This window comes from Venturia canescens, chromosome 11, assembly GCF_019457755.1.
Source record: "Venturia canescens isolate UGA chromosome 11, ASM1945775v1, whole genome shotgun sequence".
NCBI lineage: Eukaryota > Metazoa > Arthropoda > Insecta > Hymenoptera > Ichneumonidae > Venturia > Venturia canescens.
Genome location: NC_057431.1, coordinates 10,659,523 through 10,679,085, shown reverse-complemented (window position 1 = coordinate 10,679,085; position 19,563 = coordinate 10,659,523). Strand labels below are relative to the sequence as shown.

General features: G+C 33.8%; 3 protein-coding genes across 4 annotated transcripts; 1 reads left to right on the top strand and 2 right to left on the bottom strand.

Annotated features, from left to right (window-relative positions):
- Positions 1 to 361: 361 nt before the first annotated feature.
- LOC122418075 (antichymotrypsin-2-like) lies at positions 362 to 5,681 on the bottom strand. Its single transcript, XM_043432091.1, has 8 exons — positions 5,654 to 5,681; positions 4,257 to 4,387; positions 3,945 to 4,127; positions 3,590 to 3,800; positions 3,203 to 3,423; positions 1,517 to 1,711; positions 1,269 to 1,410; positions 362 to 568 (listed from the first exon to the last, which is right to left on the bottom strand). The coding sequence occupies exons 1-8, from the start codon at positions 5,661 to 5,663 to the stop codon at positions 435 to 437; spliced, it is 1,227 nt and encodes a 408-aa protein (XP_043288026.1). The 5' UTR covers positions 5,664 to 5,681; the 3' UTR covers positions 362 to 434.
- Positions 5,682 to 11,035: 5,354 nt separating this feature from the next.
- beg (malonyl-CoA-acyl carrier protein transacylase beg) lies at positions 11,036 to 13,107 on the top strand. 2 transcript variants are annotated; one of them, XM_043432093.1, is made up of 4 exons: positions 11,036 to 11,364; positions 11,711 to 12,323; positions 12,569 to 12,645; positions 12,737 to 12,909. In XM_043432093.1, exons 1-4 carry the CDS (start codon positions 11,208 to 11,210, stop codon positions 12,775 to 12,777), a joined length of 888 nt encoding a protein of 295 aa, XP_043288028.1. In that variant the 5' UTR covers positions 11,036 to 11,207; the 3' UTR covers positions 12,778 to 12,909. The 2 variants fall into 2 exon arrangements, with proteins under 2 accessions (XP_043288028.1, XP_043288027.1); XM_043432092.1 differs by having other exon boundaries at positions 12,569 to 13,107.
- Positions 13,108 to 13,339: 232 nt separating this feature from the next.
- Positions 13,340 to 19,037, bottom strand: LOC122418077 (N(G),N(G)-dimethylarginine dimethylaminohydrolase 1). The gene is made up of 5 exons (XM_043432094.1): positions 18,608 to 19,037; positions 17,420 to 17,522; positions 17,219 to 17,316; positions 15,714 to 15,809; positions 13,340 to 15,189 (listed from the first exon to the last, which is right to left on the bottom strand). The coding sequence occupies exons 1-5, from the start codon at positions 18,863 to 18,865 to the stop codon at positions 14,935 to 14,937; spliced, it is 810 nt and encodes a 269-aa protein (XP_043288029.1). The 5' UTR covers positions 18,866 to 19,037; the 3' UTR covers positions 13,340 to 14,934.
- Positions 19,038 to 19,563: the final 526 nt, after the last annotated feature.

Below are 19,563 nucleotides of genomic sequence, written 5' to 3'. Positions count from 1 at the left end.
AAACATTTTTTAATTTCACACTTTTTGAAGTTCATCATTATACATTTGAAAACAACAGCTCGAAGTTAAAAAATAAGTTTGAACGTAAATATTAGTTTTCTAAGCGAGTTCACCAAAGATTTTAACAAACTGTGTCTAAAAAAACACAAGCTAAAATTGGTCAAAACAAGTGTGACCGTTCCAGAGATAAGTTGCTCCAAAGAAATCCCCCAATCAGCTGACCTCAGTGAAACGCACAATTCCCGCCTTTTTTTGCCCTTCGGGCAGTCACGAGTTGAAAAAAAAAAAGTAATACCGAATAATCAATAATCATATATAGGAATGCCACTGCAACGTTGAGAGGCGAAGGGATTAAACGGAATTAGATGATCGAGTTTTATTGATCATATACATCATTGCTGATCAATATGCGTATATGGCGTAAGTTTTGTAAATTAGGCTTCTGCTTCCGGTGGCCCAGTGTAACGGAAGCTGAAGAATATGACCGAGGAACTGGGGCTTGCGATGAAACCGAGAAAAGGACGATCCACATGGAACACATTTATTTTTGATAACACCATTTCTGCGTCTGAAAAAAGAATATTTATTATTTTTTGCTCTTGCAATTTTCCATTATAAAAGGCAAATATTCTATTATTGAATCCGGAATAGTCAGATCGAAGAAAAATAATTGAACATCTTAATTATAATGTCGAAATAGTCGAAAACAGAAAAAATGTTCGAAATATAGGCTGACAGATCTTAAATGCGCGCATTCATTGTCGAGAGGAAAAAACTTCTTTCGAGTTCCATCCGGGAATAAATTTTATTAATTCAACTGGGACCTGCTCGAATCAAATGATATTTCAATCAATCATTTCGTTCAAAACTTTTAATTGATAGAAGATATCTCTCCTTTTATGGTCGCTTTCTCCAACACAGTTCAAAATCAATCCAATTTTTTGATAGAATTTAAAATTGGATTCGAGAAAACAGAGAAGTTGAATATACAAGAACATTGAAATGTTTTTTTCAATCAAGTTTTCAAATTACCTAGTTTTTTTCACATCAGCCAATTAAAATACAAAAAAAAATGTAAAAACCAACGATATATCGAAAACTCGAAAGAAAAAAGTTCGGAATCCCCTCGTGCAGCTACTCTTTGGCAGAGTCTGCGTCATCCACAAAATAGTGTTCAACTATAGTTTTCGTTTTCGATCAATTCTGATTGAAGTGCATCGAAACATAAAAGAAAATTGCCGAAGCTGTAAAAATTTTGAAAAACTTGCAAGGCGGTGGATCCGGTTTGCTAGCCCCTTCGTCAATTTCAATCACAACTTTGTGAATGAACTTTACATTTTTAATATTTGGATAATGGGTAATGTCAGTCAGATCAACCGCTTTCGAGGAGAGAATATCGGTCACTCCCATCTGCAAAAGAACAATCGGTTAAACACAATAAAACCATTCAGGGAACTTCATAAATTTGATTTGCTGCATTTCTATATTGTAGTAAGACGGAAATAAATGAACTCACTTTTGTAACGACTTTGTCAACCGGAATGGTGCTCTCAATTTTGAATTTCGGTAAGAGCAGATAAAGATTAAGAATTTTACCGCTAGCCAATCTCTCCACTGTTAATTTATCTACATTTTTCTCCAATTCTGTCAAGCCATCAACCTTGTCCGGCAAAACGATGTACATACGAGGCGCCTCGACCATACTCATGCTCTGCGGAGGATCACAAAAAATGTTGTTTCGACGCTTTCGATCTTTGTGATTTCTTCTTCCTCATCCAATAAAAATAGCTTTGGTCTGTTTGTCTTTTAAGGAGTTTCGGTACAGATGTCTAAATATTAAGAAATTGATCAAATTTGGTGATAATGTTCTTCAACATCAAGTGCGAAAACACAAATATTTTCAAAATTTTCTTCTACCTAGTTATCGAGTAATTACGCACTAAAGCAGATTTCTTATACCCGGAATGTATACTTATATATGTGGAAACGCTATGCTTATACACGTGAACTTTAGTGATCAATTACTCGATAACTGTGTAGAAGAAAAATCTTTAAAAATTTGTATTGTCAAGTTTGGCACTAAAGAATATGTTCACCAAATTTTATAAAATTCTAAACTTTTTGAAATTTTTTATGTTTATAGCATGGTTTAGCATGGCAACATTGTATCGCCTGTACCGAAACTCCTTAAGAGCCGGGTAACGTTAATTTGCCGGAAAAAAGGCCCAGTTTTAAGAATTTTATTAGACGCTACAAGTAATACAAATTTATTTTATTGATTGTGACATCGTAATGCAATATGTGAACAATATTTCCTGAATTTTTAAAACTCAAATATCAATAATTATCTTCAGAGGCACTTCGGAAAAAAGTTGTTCGCCGGTGAACGGTATAAATCTAAATATACCCGAGTGATTTTTTTTCAATTCCTTACATAATTGCCCAGGTATCTATGGGAGGTTTTTTTTCGATTCTTTTATTTTTTGTGACACTTAGAAATGGAAACACCGATTGTCACCTAAAAAATGAGCTTATTTGTTATTGTAAAATCAATAATTATGAAAAATTGAAAAAAATCTCAAGTTCAAAAGAATCGATCGAGTAGATTTAAGTTTATACTGTTGATCGGTGGAGAACTTTTTTCCGAAGTGCCTCGAGTTAATTATTGATATTTGAGTTTTAAAATTTCAGGAAATATTGTTCACATATTGTATGTTATGATGTCACGATCAATAAAATTTGTATTATCTGTAGCGTCTGAAAAAATTCTTGAAATTAGGCCTTTTTTCACCGATTTAAGGGTGAATGATACAAAAGTCGAAATAATTAGAAATTGATCAAATTTGGTGATAATGTTCTTCAACATCAAGTGCGAAAACACAAATTTTTTCAAAATTTTCTTCTGTTTAGTTATCAAGTAATTACGCATTAAAGCAGATTTCTTATGCCCGGAATGTATACCTATATATATGGAAACGCTATGCTTATACACGTGAACTTTAGTGATCAATTACTCGATAACTGTACAGAAGAAAAATCTTAAAAAATTTGTATTGTCAAATTTGGCACTAAAGAATATGTTCACCAAATTTTATAAAATTCTGATCATTTTGAATTTTTTTATGTTTTTAGCATGGTTTAGCATGGCAACATTGTATCGCCTGTGCAATATATCCTTAACGTTAACCCGGTCTTAACTCACCTTATTGTATGGTATTTCAATGAACGTTGCACTAAGGTCTTCAAATCTACCAGTTTTAAAAAATCCGTATTTGTACATAGTTGATACATTCCTTTTAGTATAGGGGTTTACAGAGAAAAGGAATCTCGAACTTGTGTCTCGAATGTCAAATTGGTTGGCCCATATGCCCCTGAAGTACACAGTATTTGCGAAGACGACATCCGTTGCACGATCTACATCCTCTGTAAGAAATCACATGGTTTGCAGTCGTGTGTTATAAATACCATTCAAAATCGACAGTAACGTATGTCGATAAATGAAAAAGCGATTCAAAAAAGCATTTGTAGGCTTTCCACTGAATTATTTCATTATTCAACGAGTGAGAAATTCAGAAAATATCCTTCTCACCAGGCTTGATAACATTGTTAATATGATTGTTCGTCTGGGACGAAAACCACTCGTTGATGGTCCTATTGGCTTCATAAGGATCCTCGAAATTCACAGCCTGCACTGATGAACCGAAGGCCACTTTTATAGTGGTGGTATACCTTTCGTAGGGTAGCAAATCTTGGCGAACGAATACCTTGTTCGCTAATTTCAAACCAGCATGCCGGTAGTCCTGGAAAAAAGACGAAGATATTGTTTTAAGTTTCGGCAAATGAATTTTTGTTACCCATCACAGGAGGTTGTATGTCATCTTTGTTTTGAAAGTTCTACGTTTTATTGGGAAGCTCAAAATGCTAAAAGATATGTATCGTGTTACCTTTAAGGTCGAAATGTAGTTTCGGAAAGCGATCGCTGCAAGTGCTTTATCTTGGAAGAAAGCGGAAGCCGTTTGCAATTGTTGTTTGGTTTTACCTTGGGCACCTAGCACCGCCATAGACAAAACCATCAACGCAGTCGGTGCCGAGCAAACAAGATCGCCATTCGTTACTTCAGCGACAGCCTATTCATTTAAAAAAATAATGTTCAACTATTGTTGTATCAATACTAGTTTCGGTGCAAACAAATTAATGTGAGTGTCAATTCACTCTGACAATTTACTTATTTTTATAATTTTCCGTGAAATAATCACCTTGAAATAATTCGGTGTAAACGTGTCCAAACTGTCTATTATATCATGGACCAGAGGAGTGAACTTAGTATTTTGTAACACTGCTGCTTCTGTCCTCGCGACATGCCAAATGACAGCACCGAGTAATAAAACTGAAAAAGTATCGAAAATTTTCATTCGAATGACTTCATTGGAAGGTAAGAAATTTACTCTTATAATTATAATTATTTTTTATAATTATCATTTAAATTTCGACGAAACGTGTTAATTAGCTTTTATCAAAGTAGACGAAGAGAATCGAGAATCGGGGCCTTTTGCAGGACAAGGTATCTGGCTCAGCTGAGCTTGGAAGATAGAATTTTCTGTCGTTCATAAAACTCTCTTATCCAAAGTCACCGATGACCAAGGCCATCGAATCAACAGAAAATTCCAGGGTCTACTTCCACAGCTTGTAAAAAAGTCGACCACGAAATTTTTTCTCGCTTTTAAAGAGAGCAACATCCGATTTGTTCTAAACTAAATGCTGGCCCCGATGGATCAACTAGTCCCTGAAGTAACCGGAACTTTCGTCAAGGATTAGTCGCGAAAGATCTGGTTTAAATTCTCAAGTCACAATTTGGGACTTGCGACGAAAAAAAACCGAATTGGGACTTATTTTGGATCTTGCTTGTCCACTTAAGTCTTCAGTCCCACTTTAGACTTTTTTCGGGACTCGCTGATAGGTCAGGGAGGATCTGTAGAAATAGCCGAAATTTTGATCTATTCAAAGACACAACAGCAGCGCCAATTTTCCTTGTAGGTCTTTTAACCTACAGAAACGTACCCGCAAGTTTTCTCCAAAATTCTACTGCTCTTTAGTATAATGGAAATTTCTTAACGTAGTTCTGTACTTTTGTTGAAATCTTAAGAATTTCTGTAATTTAAATATGGTGTAAAGATAGCCTTCACGGACCGACTATCAAAATTTCAAATCGATTCACCATCCAGTTTTCGAGATATTCACAATTAAAAAATAGGTAATTTCACGTAACGCGGAACGGCGCATAACCAGCTGTGACGATGTGGCAACAGTGTATGGTGCGACAAACTGATAGGCGTAATACAAAAAAAATATGAAAATTTTTTCTATGGCTTTTTCCTCAAATGTTTTCCTCAAAGGTTAATGGGTTAAGGTTCAGTATGGAATAAATTATTTAAAATGCATAAAATTCCGGTTTGTCGTCACATTGCGCATGAACTTTGTTCAAAATGCACCGAACTGTGCAATTAAACGCGGAATATTTTTCGAAAAATCATTCCAAAAATAGCTTTCATTAAAATTCTATGAAGAATAGCAAATTTAAAAAAAAAACGAAAAAATGATCGATCATTACGTCAATTTTTGTAAACTTTCACATAAATCTTCAGGAGGTACTCACATAAATGCATCGTCCAAGTTTGACTTTGACACTGTCTATATGTCCAGGAATGAAGTATAAGCAACGATTAATCGTTCTCGAGCAATACACGTCAATACATAATCAGATCCAAAGAGCCTTTTTATACGATTCGTCGTGGTTCCCTCATCTCATCACTCGTTTCACGAAATAATGTCTCATATAAACGGTTGTTTACTTTTATCATCTGTTCCCATCAGTTCTTAATTATAGGAATTATATAGCAAGTGTTCGTTATAAGTATTCTATTTTTAGTTTAACGACTTTATTCATCGACTAAGGAAAAAAAATTGTTTGGCCGTACGTACAAAGGGATTCAGAAAAATCGTCAAGCTTCCACATCAGTTTTAAAGAAAAAAGTCTATACATTTTTTGAATCACCCTGAGGTGAAATATGAAATTTCACTTGTGCACACATGGAGATCAAGTATTTGCTGTAGAATGTTTGAAAAATAAAATATATTCCATAGCCAGGGCTCTTAACGTCTAGCTGTGCACAAGTGTTTGGCGTCTACAAACGTAGCAGCGTATTTGACATCAAAAGTACTTAAATTTAATGATCCAAAATTGAAAAGCTCGTCGTGCGGAGTTGAAAGTTGGTCTTTTCTAATTGAACTAAATTAAAATAGCAATATACTTTTATGGAATAAATTTGAATGTAAGGAAAATTCCTGCAGAATTGTGATACGTGTGTGATCTTATTTCAAGAGTTTGCTGAAGAAAAACGTTGGCAGAATATTAAAGGTTAATATAAAATTAAAATCAAAAATAAAAATATTGTATGGATTATTGAAAAGTGGGAATTTCGTGGATGAGGCATAATGAATTATGTAAAAAGAATTATAAGTAGTTCAGACACGAAGCGATTTTTTTAAGAAAATCTTGAAATTTACACACAGTTTAAATGGCTAATCGACTGACACGCGTAACAAATTTTAAAGATCAAATCAAAATCAAATTTTAAAAACTCATGAAAAAATTCTTAATTATTGTAAAATAATATGTATACATATTTTTTTCGGTCATTTTGATTGAACGAAATAATGGAATCAATATTGGTTTCAGCTTTTATTTTTAGGGTTCAGTTACTATGTGATTAATATTGTCACGTATTCCGCGTTTGGTTATCATTAAACGCCAGACTTGACGACGCTTCCACTCAACGTTAATATATTTCTTTTGTTAAACTGCTAGAACGTTCTTAATTATATCAGTACGCGATGCCTCGTGCCATTGCAAATCAAAGAAATCGCTTGGAATCCACCGATTCGGCATCGCCTGATCGCGACCTCCAAGGTGGCACGTGGATACCCTTGGTAACGACTAAAGTCATAACTTTAAGGTCGATCCCCTGCGACAGCCACGACCAAAAGTTATGTACCGTCTGCATATTAAGGAGTTTCGATACAAAAGTCAAAATATTAAGAAATTGATCAAATTTGGTGATAATGTTCTTCAACATCAAGTGCGAAAACACAAATTTTTTCAAAATTTTCTTCTACTTAGTTATCGAGTAATTACGCATTAAAGCAGATTTCTTATGCCCGGAATGTATACCTATATATATGGAAACGCTATGCTTATACACGTAAACTTTAGTGATCAATTACTCGATAACTGTGTAGAAGAAAAATCTTAAAAAATTTGTATTGTCAAATTTGGCACTAAAGAATATGTTCACTAAATTTTATAAAATTCTAAACTTTTTGAAATTTTTTATGTTTTTAGCATGGTTTAGCATGGCAACATTGTATCGCCTGTACCGAAACTCCTTAAAAGGGTTGATAATTTGTTCGGATCGTAATCGATAACTTTGTAAAGACCCTATATACATACTTGGTGCTAACAGATATAGTACAAATATCATTTGCTTTCGTAAAATTTATTCTGAAAGTATTTTTGATCTGACATCGCGAGTAAATTTTTTGACGGAATTATCCGGGCTACGCTTCAACACACAGAAAAGGTTGTTGCCTATACAGGGGTGGGGTTCAATATATGTCGAATGACTGAATTGTAGAACGGTCGATATTTCGAAATTTTAAAAGTTGTGATATCAGTTTGGAGGAAAATAAGTAATTCGAAATTCGTATTCCCGATCGACTATTCAACAGATTGCGTGTTCAATGAAAAATTCCTTTTTTGAATTCGTATTTACCCGAAAATATATATTTCAATAGTTTTCATTTCGAATGCAATTTTAACAGACCATCCGAATGTCAAAAGTTCATATTTTCGAATTCAAGATGGAGAGTAATTGTTTTACAGACAGACCAGAATATAGAGTAGGAAAAAATCGAAAGTGAATTTTTCGAGCCGATAAAACTTAGATATGCAGAATAGCGATAGCTCGAAAAGGCGAAAGTCAAAATGGCGATGTTTCAAATTGGAGATCACCGGTCTGAGTAAGTGAGTGAGTGAGACGCGTGTATTTGGAGCTCCACTGCATTTCTTTATTTTGATCGATCGACTTTCTAATGTTTCGCTATTTTGACCGTTCGACTTTTTGGTGTTTCAGTATTTCAACCTCAGTAATATTTGGTCTTTCGTTATTATATTTTCAAAATTGTGAATTTTCACAGTATCGCTGACTGTAGTAATTTATGAATCGAAAGAGTGATAGTCGAATTTTCGAAAAATCGATATTTTAGTCATCGTCCTATAGGCAATTGTTACATTCTATTTTCGATGTAAACGTGCTTCGAACCTTGCAGTTTCTGCTTTATTTATTTTCGGTATTCAAAGCTCTAGTCGAATCTATCTGTCTCCGTATTATCATTCGAAGTTTATAAACTCGAGATTTTAGCTGTTCGAAATTTTAGTCATTCCAATATTTGATCCCCACCCCTATACAGACGACATTCGCTTGTTCGCTTGCAAAATATATCGTATGCAGCCTAAACCTTCGTACTTCTCGAGACTGTATCTGTCAAACTAGATGTTCAATCACCTTGATTTTTTTTCACAATATCTGTGATATCCTGCTCAAGCTCCTCTTCGTTTTTTATAAACTTCCTAATTTTAGTACTAGCGGTAGATTTAATAATGTGCTGTTTGCCTATGTATGGTCCATATGTTACGTGTTAATTGAGTCAACTTCAATTACATATATCTCGGGTTCGGGATGGTGAAACTTGTTAAAATTTTATAGAGGTGTTGTTCATATGTTAAACAATACGTATGCCAAATTAAAAAAATTTCCTAATTTAACTGTCTCGTGGAGGAACCACCTTAAAGACTAAAGTGCTGAAATGCACTGCGAAGACCCCGTCACCACGATCGCTTTCGAGCTCTCGTCGCCGTGGCGAGAATTTTTGTAGATCCCTCGGGATAACTCCGTAATCCAGCTAACTCGCGGCGGGGTAGTAATTCCTGGTACAACGATACAGGTTGTTAACCACCTGTGCGGAACGGGAGAATTGTTCCCGTTCGTGTGAGAGAGTAAGTTGGCGTAAACGCTAATTCACTGTTGTTTCCATCTTCAAAATTATACCTCAATTCATTCAAATTGTAAACCTTTTTGTAACCTTTTCTTTTCGCATATATTTCTGTTCTCGTCGAACCCTCTATTTTTCATATATCTTATCAATAAATTCATTTTCCTGTTATTTGTTACTTGAGCGACCCAATCTCCTGCTTCGGGGCCATATAGGCATTCCTCAATCGTCTATTCAATTATTTCTATCTCATTCAGATTAAACTTCATCATTAAACTAAATATCCATTAAAATATTTTACATTTGAAAAATTCTGCACTTTGTGTAGGTTGGTGGCAGCGAAACTAAATAAATTAACCTTTATCTACGTTCGTCCCTTCTGGACGTAACAATATTATGTCCAAAAAAAATGTTCGACCTTTTTTATCAACAAAAAATTATACTTTTTGTTGTTGTTGAAAATTGAACCTTTTTATTCAAACACTTGCCAATAATACGAAAATGAATACTTTCATAATCTCCCACTTCTTTATCTATGATCGAGCATCTAAATTTAACCCATTAATGCGCAAAACGATAATTTTTGACATGCAATTTCAAGAACACGATTTTAACTGAAGAATAAAAGAAAAATTCTTGAAAATCGTATAAAGTGGGTTTTTGAGGGTGCTTTTTCAGAACGTGGCATTTATTTTGTAAAATACAATCAAAATCTTTATTATTTTTGCGTATTAAATTAAAAAGTCAAGAATTTTTTACTTTTTTTTCTTTCAAATCGATTTCTGTTATCATTGCTGCACTTGAATAACCGTATTATCGCCAGCAAAGGTGTCTCTAATGTCTGACCTTTCCAAAACACTAGTTATGAAATTTTTTTTCCCTCTCAGGGTTTCCAAGATGGTGGTTTTTGCAAAACAACACGATATTAATTTTCATGATTTTTTCTCTCGAAAAGTATCAACTTAACGAAAAAATTTTACAGAACAAAAAGCGTTTAAAATCATCCGAAAAAACGTGAGATTTTTTTAAAAAATTTTCTAGCTATTTTTGAATTTTTGAATTTTGACAATCTTTTTTTTAATTTGAAAAATTCTGAGAAAATTCATCCGTAATCTATGAGTGATTCTAAATACTTTTTGTTCTATACATTTTTTTCGTTAAGTTGATACTTTTTGAGAAAAAAAAATCACAAAGTGTTATTGTAAAGCGCCTTGAATTCAACGAACCTCGCGCGAATGGCCCTGGTAATGCCATATTTTGATATTTTTCAATAATTCATTTAATGGCCAAAGTTTTTTCTTGAGGTATGAGTTTTCATGTTTTTCAACATCGAAATACAAAAGCAAATTTATCGGGATTCTATAATCGTACAGAATTGCTCGCTGAATTCACGTTATTTATTACATAACAATTGAAAAATATACAGTATATTTACATAATATCGAGAAACAAAAACTCTTCGATATTGGAAATATCGAAATGGTTCTTGGAATTTTCTTATATTGGAACCCTATTGCCTAATTAATCATTTAAAAAAAGCAAGCTATCCGTCACATTTTAGGTTATAAGATTTTTAATAAGAATGTGATGCTTTGGTTCAAGGGTTTATAGGTTGTAGAGTCGGTTCTCGCCACCGTGAGGTCGTGCGAGAATAAAAAAGATCGTATAGTGATAACTCGATAAAAGATAACTGCAATAAGTTTCGGAAGTAACATTTTGTGTAAGCTGCGAGATGAGTTCAAGAGCTGAACGGTAATTTTAAATGAAGAAGAAAAAAACAATTGTAATAAATGAAAGTCTCGGAAGACGGGATGATGACGACATGGAAAAAAATATTTGATGAAATGAGCGATCAATTTGAAAAAAATCCGTCGGAAAAAAACGCCATCTACAACCATGATTCGCAACCACTCACTCCCCCTCCACGCCCTCCACGAACCCGGTGGCACGTGTGATTTGGTGTGATCGAAACTAACCTTTAAAAGTGCCAAGAAGTCGAGAGTTTTCAAAAATCTACACGAAACAAAAAATGAATTGTTGGAAAGTGTCACATTAAGAAAAACAAGTGAGAAATCTTCAATAACACTAGGTAAAAAACAATGCTTTCGACAAGAGTATTTATATCTCAGTGTAGATCTTTGAAGAAACAATGGCGTCAAGGATTGTCGAGTCGAGAATACTCAAATGACAAATCGTCCAACGAAGGAACTGATGAAATAAAGGATGAAGGGCCCAATCTTACGGAACTTTTACGAGGTATTCTCAACAGTATTTCTTATTTCGATTTTTTACGATCTCAACTATCTTCGAAAAGTTTTTATTGCGCTGTCATTGTGCACCAGCCAACTGAGAAAAAATTTACTTTTTTACAACAGAGATTTATCGTTTTATTTATTTGCCAGTTAATTAGACCGAAAGGTATACTGAAATCCTGTTTTTTTTTACTCTTAATTCAATATTAATTTCATACTTGAATTGAACTTATCAAGGTCTCATTGTTAGTTCTTTTAAATTAAGAAAACATCGTTTTGATATGATGTAATGGACAATGTGGATTGAGTTTAATAAACAACAGCAAATAACCAAGAATCTAATGTTCCAGGTGCTGCAAATTTTAATGAATCAACAGACAAAACTTGGGCAACAACGCCGTACCCTGAGGGTGCTCCGTCTGTTCCAGAAGGGGAAGAAATCAGTAAACCAAAAATGGATCCCTTGGATACATCAGTTTTATTGTTTCCCGGTCAGGGAATCTTGAAGGTCGGAGCAGTCTCAAAGTACATGAAATTTCCACGAGTTAAGGAACTCTTTGAAAGTGCCAATTCTGCTTTGGGTTATGATCTGGAAAAATTATGTCTTCATGGTCCGCAATCCCAGCTCAATAGAACAGAGTTCAATCAGCCCGCAACAGTAGTTGCTTCCCTTGCCGCTCTGGAACGTCTTTGGGAGGAACGACCAAGAGCTATAGAAACGTGCAAAGTTGCAGCTGGCTACAGTGTCGGAGAACTAACCGCGCTGGTTTTTAGCGGAGCTATTGAAATAGAGGATGCCATAAGATTAGCAGCTGTAAGAGGTGCTGCTATGCAAAAGGCTTCTCAAAAATGCCCTCAGGGCATGATCTTTGCTTTCTGTTCTGCCAAAGCTAAAATTGTTGACATTTGTAAAGATGCACAAGCTTGGGCTACCGACTTGGGCATTGAGAATCCCATTTGCAGGTAAACAAAAATGTTAGTAGTTGGTCATTCCATGATCGCAAAAAACTTCTCAAAATCAAAGAGGACGCTGAACGTACGAATAGCATGAGGAAATACGTCAATAATTGAAACGTAATTAAATAATACGAAAAGAAAATAGAATAAAAAGCTCCAATATTTTCATTATTTTCAATCCCAATGCAATTTAATTTCATTTTTGATATTTTTCATTGGCATAAAAACTGTTTAATTTTCTTTTCCAATAGAATTGCAGTTTACCTTTACACACAAGGCAAAGTATTAGCTGGTAATGAAGAGGCGCTCCGATACATTGAAAAAAATGGTGAGAGTTTAGGATTAAGAAGACTGAAAAGACTTCCAGTTTCGGGTGCGTTCCACACTGAACTTATGGAGCCTGCATTGGACCCATTCAGGAAAGCTCTTGCATCTATTCAACTTGAAGAGCCGAGGATAGAAGTGTACTCCAATGTAAAAGCTCAACCGTACAAATCGAGCAGGGACATAAAAAAATTTTTACCGAAACAAATCGTCGCGCCAGTTAAATGGGAACAAACGTTACAAAAAATTTATGAACGACCACTAGAAACTCCGTTCCCCAGAACTTTTGACCTTGGCTCCAACGGAACGATGAAAATTATATTAAAAAATTTGAACGCCAAAGCTTGGGATAGTTGTTTTGAAGTGTAAAATATTGAAAATTGTAACCATTTTTTTTTTAAATAAACGTAAAAGGTGGGACATGTGCGAGTAAGTCTCGCGTGCACTACTATTAACCATATCTGTATACAATTAAATTTACTTGTCAAATTTTCGGTAAATTGAAATTTCTCATTTTATGGAGTTTTTATCATAATACAGAAACAAGCAAGCCTTATTATTATGTATGAAAAACATTTCACGCTGAAGAGAAGATTGGAATCGTGTTCAACGCCTTTGTAAAAAAAAAAGTTTGAGGAAATGGATTGTATGGAGTCAAGTTCAATATTCGATGGCTTAGGAAGTGAATGACTCCGAGCTATCGTTCTTCGCAAGCGTTTATTTTTGTCATTCGACATAAAGTTTAAAAAAATGAATATAAAAAAAGAGATTGAAGAAACAACATGCTTAAATAGTAAAATCCGTAGAGGAAGGAATTTTTTATAAAGTTTACACAGTCTTTCTAACACACAGTTACAGATTTGTGGTAAATGCTATGTCGTTTTAACTTCATTTATCAGATTTGCGCCATACTTAGTAAGTAGTAGTTTTGTTTTTGTAGACTTATTATTAAGCAGTTACGTTTTATTTCGGTGGTATCGAAACATTTAATTTCAAGGTAAAAACACAGCTGATGTAGGTGAAGACGAAGATTTGTTTTTTTTTTTTTTTACAATCACTGGACAGAGAGACTAGCAGTTCGATCGGAATAGAAAACGGATCGAATGTGCAACGTGATTTTTTGTCTTCTTCGGTAAGTTGTCCTCTAATAATTAATCGTTTTGTGCAGTCGATTTGGTATGTCGACTTTTAGTATGTTTCACTCACAAATTCACAACGCAAAATTTTAATTCAAAAAATCTTAATATTAAATAATAATAAATGCTGGGACTTTGTCAAAAAGGCATTTCTGTATCTTCAAATGCACTATTTCATGGAACAAGAAATTGAAAAATCGTTTCTTTTTATTTTCAATTTCCATATATCAGTTGAAAATTATAGACTCTACAACTTTGCGGTTGTGGAAATTTTTTCTGACGCGGCGCTTGTTCATGTACTTTCAGGTACAACATTCCCTCATCCCATTTCGATGAACATTTATTGTATATTGTAAAAATCCGTAATGAAATTGGTGCATGAATTTGAAAAGATTGATTATATTTATAACTTGCAACAAGGTTTTGAAAATCCATTTTTTTCGAACTCTAAGCGTGACTTCTGCTTGGGAGACTGAATTCCTAATAAAATTAATATTTTCGCTGTGAATCTCTGTTTGAAATACCTCCTTAGTTTATTTAGTAGTTGAACAAGTTCTACGGCTATTTGAAATTAACGTTAAAAGGGAGAAAAAGCTGCCATGGTTCTCCAATAAATAATAGCAATGCAATCGTACTTGTTTTCTTTTTTTAGTCAGAACCAAATCTTAAGTTTCGTTTCAACTCTTTTATTCTCATATATTACTCTCATATAGCTTCTCACAATATATTAATATCAAATATATTATTGTTCTTAATTTTTTAATAATCTCGTTACGAGAACAACGGATTAGTCAAATGAACAAACAAACAAAATGTTCTCAAAAGATCATGTTTTCCAAAAAATGAAAAGAAAAGCTCGAATTTACAAACTCTTGGGTTTCGAGGAATTTTTTGAAACACTTAACATCTCTCGTTTGCCGATTTGGCTACTCCGTTTTCCTCGAATTATTAGAATCTTTCAAGGGCAAGATTTTCTTTTGCTTTCCAGTTTTTTAAATGAGGAATTCAAAATTTCTGAACTGGGTTCAGACGGTCGAAAAAAATGAGTGACCAATTGTTAAAAAAATTCACAAACCTTTGTAATGGTTCTGAATTTTATACTCCGCTTTTCACAGAGTTTATTTTACTGCTTTATTTGTTTTCGTGCTTTTTTTTTCTTAAATACTGCGAATGTGCTTCGGTCTCCGTACCAACAAACAGCACGACGTCAGACCTGAACTCACCCTCGCCAATTGCGTAAATGCTAATGGTCTTGTAGGAAATTCAACTTTGGCCGCAAAAACTTTGCTCGAGTTCGGTATTTCCTCTTCCGAACGATGAATCAATGTTCCATTAACGTAAACCACGTTCGCAGCTTCGTCCTCAGGAACTGTCAGCGTTTGATAACTGTACGTTGCCTCTCTTTCTATGCGCTGAATTCAACAAAAAATTACTCCGTCATTTATTCGTCTTCAACTTCATCCCCATCAAATCCTATTCTCGCTTTCTACTGATTCATTTATTTTCAAATTGTTCCAACGTTTTTCCTTTCTTCCATTTACTCTGATTTTTTATATACCGTTGTTTGTATGGCCAATTAATTTTTACAAAAAATTCATTTTTTCAACTAATTCAAAAGCAGAAATTTATATTTAATCGTTGATTCATTGAGTCGAAGCCATTGCTTTTTTTTAAACAGCATTTATTTTGTTTTTTTATTAATTTGAATGTTCTCTACTTCTTTGATGCTCTTTTCCCTTTAATCCATTCGTTTTCTGTTTTTTCCTCTCATTTCTTCTTTTTACTTGAAAGTGGAGCAAAAGTTTGAATTCTTGGTGTTTGAAAACTTTTCCCTCTAATACTTGGTGTCAAGAGGCCGCTGTGTCTCTGGATCATTAATTTCTGGTGTTTTCCCACACTTCTCAATCCCACTAGAATGTGTATTTACTGCATTTACCTTCAAAGCTTCTTGCGATTCTTTGCCCGCACCAACACACATGACATCCGGCCCAGCCATTGTGACCAAAGATTTCAACCGTTTGGACTCAGCGACCTTGTGAACAAAAAAAAATTAATTAAAAACAATTAACTAACTGATAACGAATACAATTATTTTCAAATCAGTGATTCCGTGACAATAAATCTCATAAAACGTGATATATCTTAGAATAAAAATTTTTGACACACTTTGTCAATTCTGTTGTTTAAAATTAAAAAAAAAAAAGAAAAACATCATTCTCGTGGCAGCAAATTATTCGAGTGTAAATTACGAATGTAAAACGGTGCAATATTTGAGGGAGAGTTCTAGAAAAAACTCAAATTCGTCAAAACTCAAATAGAAAGCCATTCAAGGAAGAACTCTCTTTACCAGGGTCACTGTTTACTGTTGTGGAGATTCTTTTGAATGATAACAATTATTTCAACGAGTTACGACTTTATTGACTTTTTATTCAACTTTTTTATTGCAAATGTATCTTTTTTTCTGGAACATTACATTGGAAGCAGGAAAATAGTTGATGAATCAGAAAAACCAAACATCTTTCAAAACTGACATCCCTTTGCTATCAGGTAACCAAAAGAACCAAAATATCTAAAAAATTGGCAAGATGAGAATCAGAGGAACTCAATTTTTAATAAAATTCCCGCATATTTGTAGAAAACAGCGGTATTTCCTCATTCGTAATTCTCATAATTTTTAGTTCCTTGATGAACTGACAGTGTGGAAAAGATGTTTCATGCATTAAAATTAATTAAACAAATTTCGAGCAATTATGCCGAGTGACTGAAAAAATTGAATTTTGAGAAAAACGTGTTGAAAGTAGCAACTTAGCTTATTTTAATTCAACTTTCTGACTATCGACTATTTTCGTGTGAAAAATGACTGAAATTGATTTTTAAATCGTTGAGCTCTCATATTATGGAAACAAATCAGGAACTTGGAACGGACTTGAAATCAGTGGTCAATATGATTTTTAATGTACCGAAAGATCTAATATTGTTTCTAGAACTCTATCACTGTGAAAGAGGGTGATTTTTATTTTATTTCATTGTTTTTGTGCCAAAAAGTCAATCTCTTGAGAGATCCAACCTTTAACGGAGATGAAGAAAGATTGAGAACAATCGCACCTTCGCCATAATCCCCCACCTTGAAGCAAGGATATCGGAATCGTCCGATTTTAACAATTACACAATTTTTCCACCAAAAAAAACAAATATTTCGAAAATAGAATTCAGTTTCCAATAGTGATTAATTTTTCGAAGAACAAATTTGTTTATTTCTTCAGGCGTTGATATCAATTGTAAAATTCATTATCTGATGATCCTGAATATTAAAAATGAATTTTGAGTCTGATTCGTGAAAAAAATGATTTAAAAACTATCAAGAAATAAGAATCAGGAATAACGAAAACATTCAATATTTTTTTTTGTCATATAATTTACAATTCTCAAAGTTCTATTTACCTTTATGGGAACACAGGGGTATTCAGGAAATGCAGCGGCTACTGCTCGAGCCCCAGCTTCATTAGTGAATTGGGACAAGCCGACAAAAAATTCTCTGCCTTGAAATTTGGAATAAGATTATCGTTTTTTTTTATCTTCCCATACTTCGAAAGGATTTATATTTTTTCGTTTCTGAATTTTGAAGATGAATGAACAATTTACCAGTAAATAGAACGTCTCCTCCATCCAAACGAGCATTTTTGTCAGCTATTTCAACCAGAGGTATGTCCAATTCTTTTTTCAGGACAGCTCGTATAGTTTCGATCTGAAAAAGTATTCCATTTAAAATTAATTGTGAAAACAATCACAGTAAATGATGATGATGAAAATTGATTGAATAATATCTTCTATGAAAAATCGTACAATTGATATTAATAATTGATTTATTTTGTTAATTTTTAATGAAAATTCCATTTTTTGAGAGACAATCTTTGAAGTCAAGTCATAAGTTTATGGAAAAAAAATTCATTTGATTGATAAATCCGAACATTAGGGCTAGAGAATAAATCTTTCAAATAATTTACTGAGAAGATGGTGTTTAATTTTTTCAGGATTACACTGAAATTGATTTTTTGCTTTCATGAAAAAAAAAGTTTGAGAATTGCAGCAATATAAATTTCAAAATTCTCTATTATGATCACATTTTAAACAATTAATTAGCTCACGCATATGCTTCAATAGTTTTCCCAGTTACGCAATCATATATGTCAATTGACAGGCCATGCTGTCATCTCTGTGAGTCATCAGAAAATGTACACGGAATAACTGAACTCTACCCACATAAGAGACCAATCACTATACAAATGTAATGGCAACAATCAAAATATTCATGTGTGACAGTACCCACGTTACTTTTATTGATGCACTAGTTCCAAGTGTTGCGATTGTCAAAAAATATTTTGAATAGACCCTCTTATAAATATAAGCTACAGAATATTCAAAATCAGTATCTGACAATAAAAATTAGTACTTGCAAGCAGAGAAATATTTTGGGATTTGAGAATCATATAAATTGTTTAGGAATGGGATTTTGGATAAATAATTGTCTCAATTGTGGTAGTTTTGCAAGACGTCATTTGAAAACCTCTGATTAGTGTTACCTGTAGTTTTTTTGTTGTTCAAAATTATCCATAATACTAGAAGTAAACAAAAGAAAGTTTTTTAGTCTAAAAAACTTGATTTTATTGATGAATTATGAAAATTGTTTTTCCATTGTTGGGATTTTTCAGAAAGAAAATATTCATCCCAGTTTAAACACGACCTGCTTTTATCTGAAAGACGCTAAAAATGAATGCTCAAAGGGCCTAAAAAATATGAGGGTTTGTTATTTTTTTTTTCTTGGAAACTTACCTCTTTGAGCCTCGAAGGTTCTGCAGGTCGTGCAATGAGGGCAGTTCCATTGCAAACAATCGCAACGTCGTCGACGAAAGGACACAGAGGTGACTCCTCATCGGGCGGCATTTCGACAACGTCGATTCCAATCTCGCGTAAAAGTTCGGCAAGTGCTAAATGTTGTTTTCTAGCCTCGTCAAGATCGACCTCGCCCCTGGTACGCAATGATAGCGGAATTCGGCAAAGAACAGCGTGTGTATAACGATGAAGCGCCATTTTCACTAATCTATTATAAACAACAATTATTTATACGATATTGATGTTGTGCGCGAATCAATTAGTTCAAAAAAGAACAAGAGAACATTCATAAGCTCTCGCGATTTTGACGTTTAACGCGACGACGCCATCACCAAGAATACAGACGACGAGGACGAATTTTTTTTCATTTTTCGCGTGCGCTTCTCCGTAATTTGATCCGCCGCCACAGAATGACGCTGCTGAGCTTTGCCGCGGTTTTCAAAATAAGATTTTCTCCAACGTTAATCTTAGTTTACAAACTCGATACATCCTACATCGATCGAAATTATATAAAAGAAATTGAACTGAGTTGGAATCGTCATTAATATTTTAATCAATAATTTAATAAAACTATTAAAATGAATATTACAAAACTTCAAAATATTTACTAATACGAATAAACTATTTATCTAGTTTTTATTCTTTACGCGCCAGCTCAAGGCCAAATTTTCTAATCAGTTGTAGAGATTTCAAATTTTTTCAAAAATATTTCAAAAATTTTCAAAAAGTCAAATGAACCCCTATAACTTATTTATATTAGTTCGTCGGCAACGGGTCGAAGCTGCTGTGCACCATTGTTGCCACATTCCTTTCGTGATTTTATGACTGGTTTATTATCACTATTATCAGTTCACTCAATTTTCAGCAACTCCAGTTTTTAAATACATTCTTTTAAT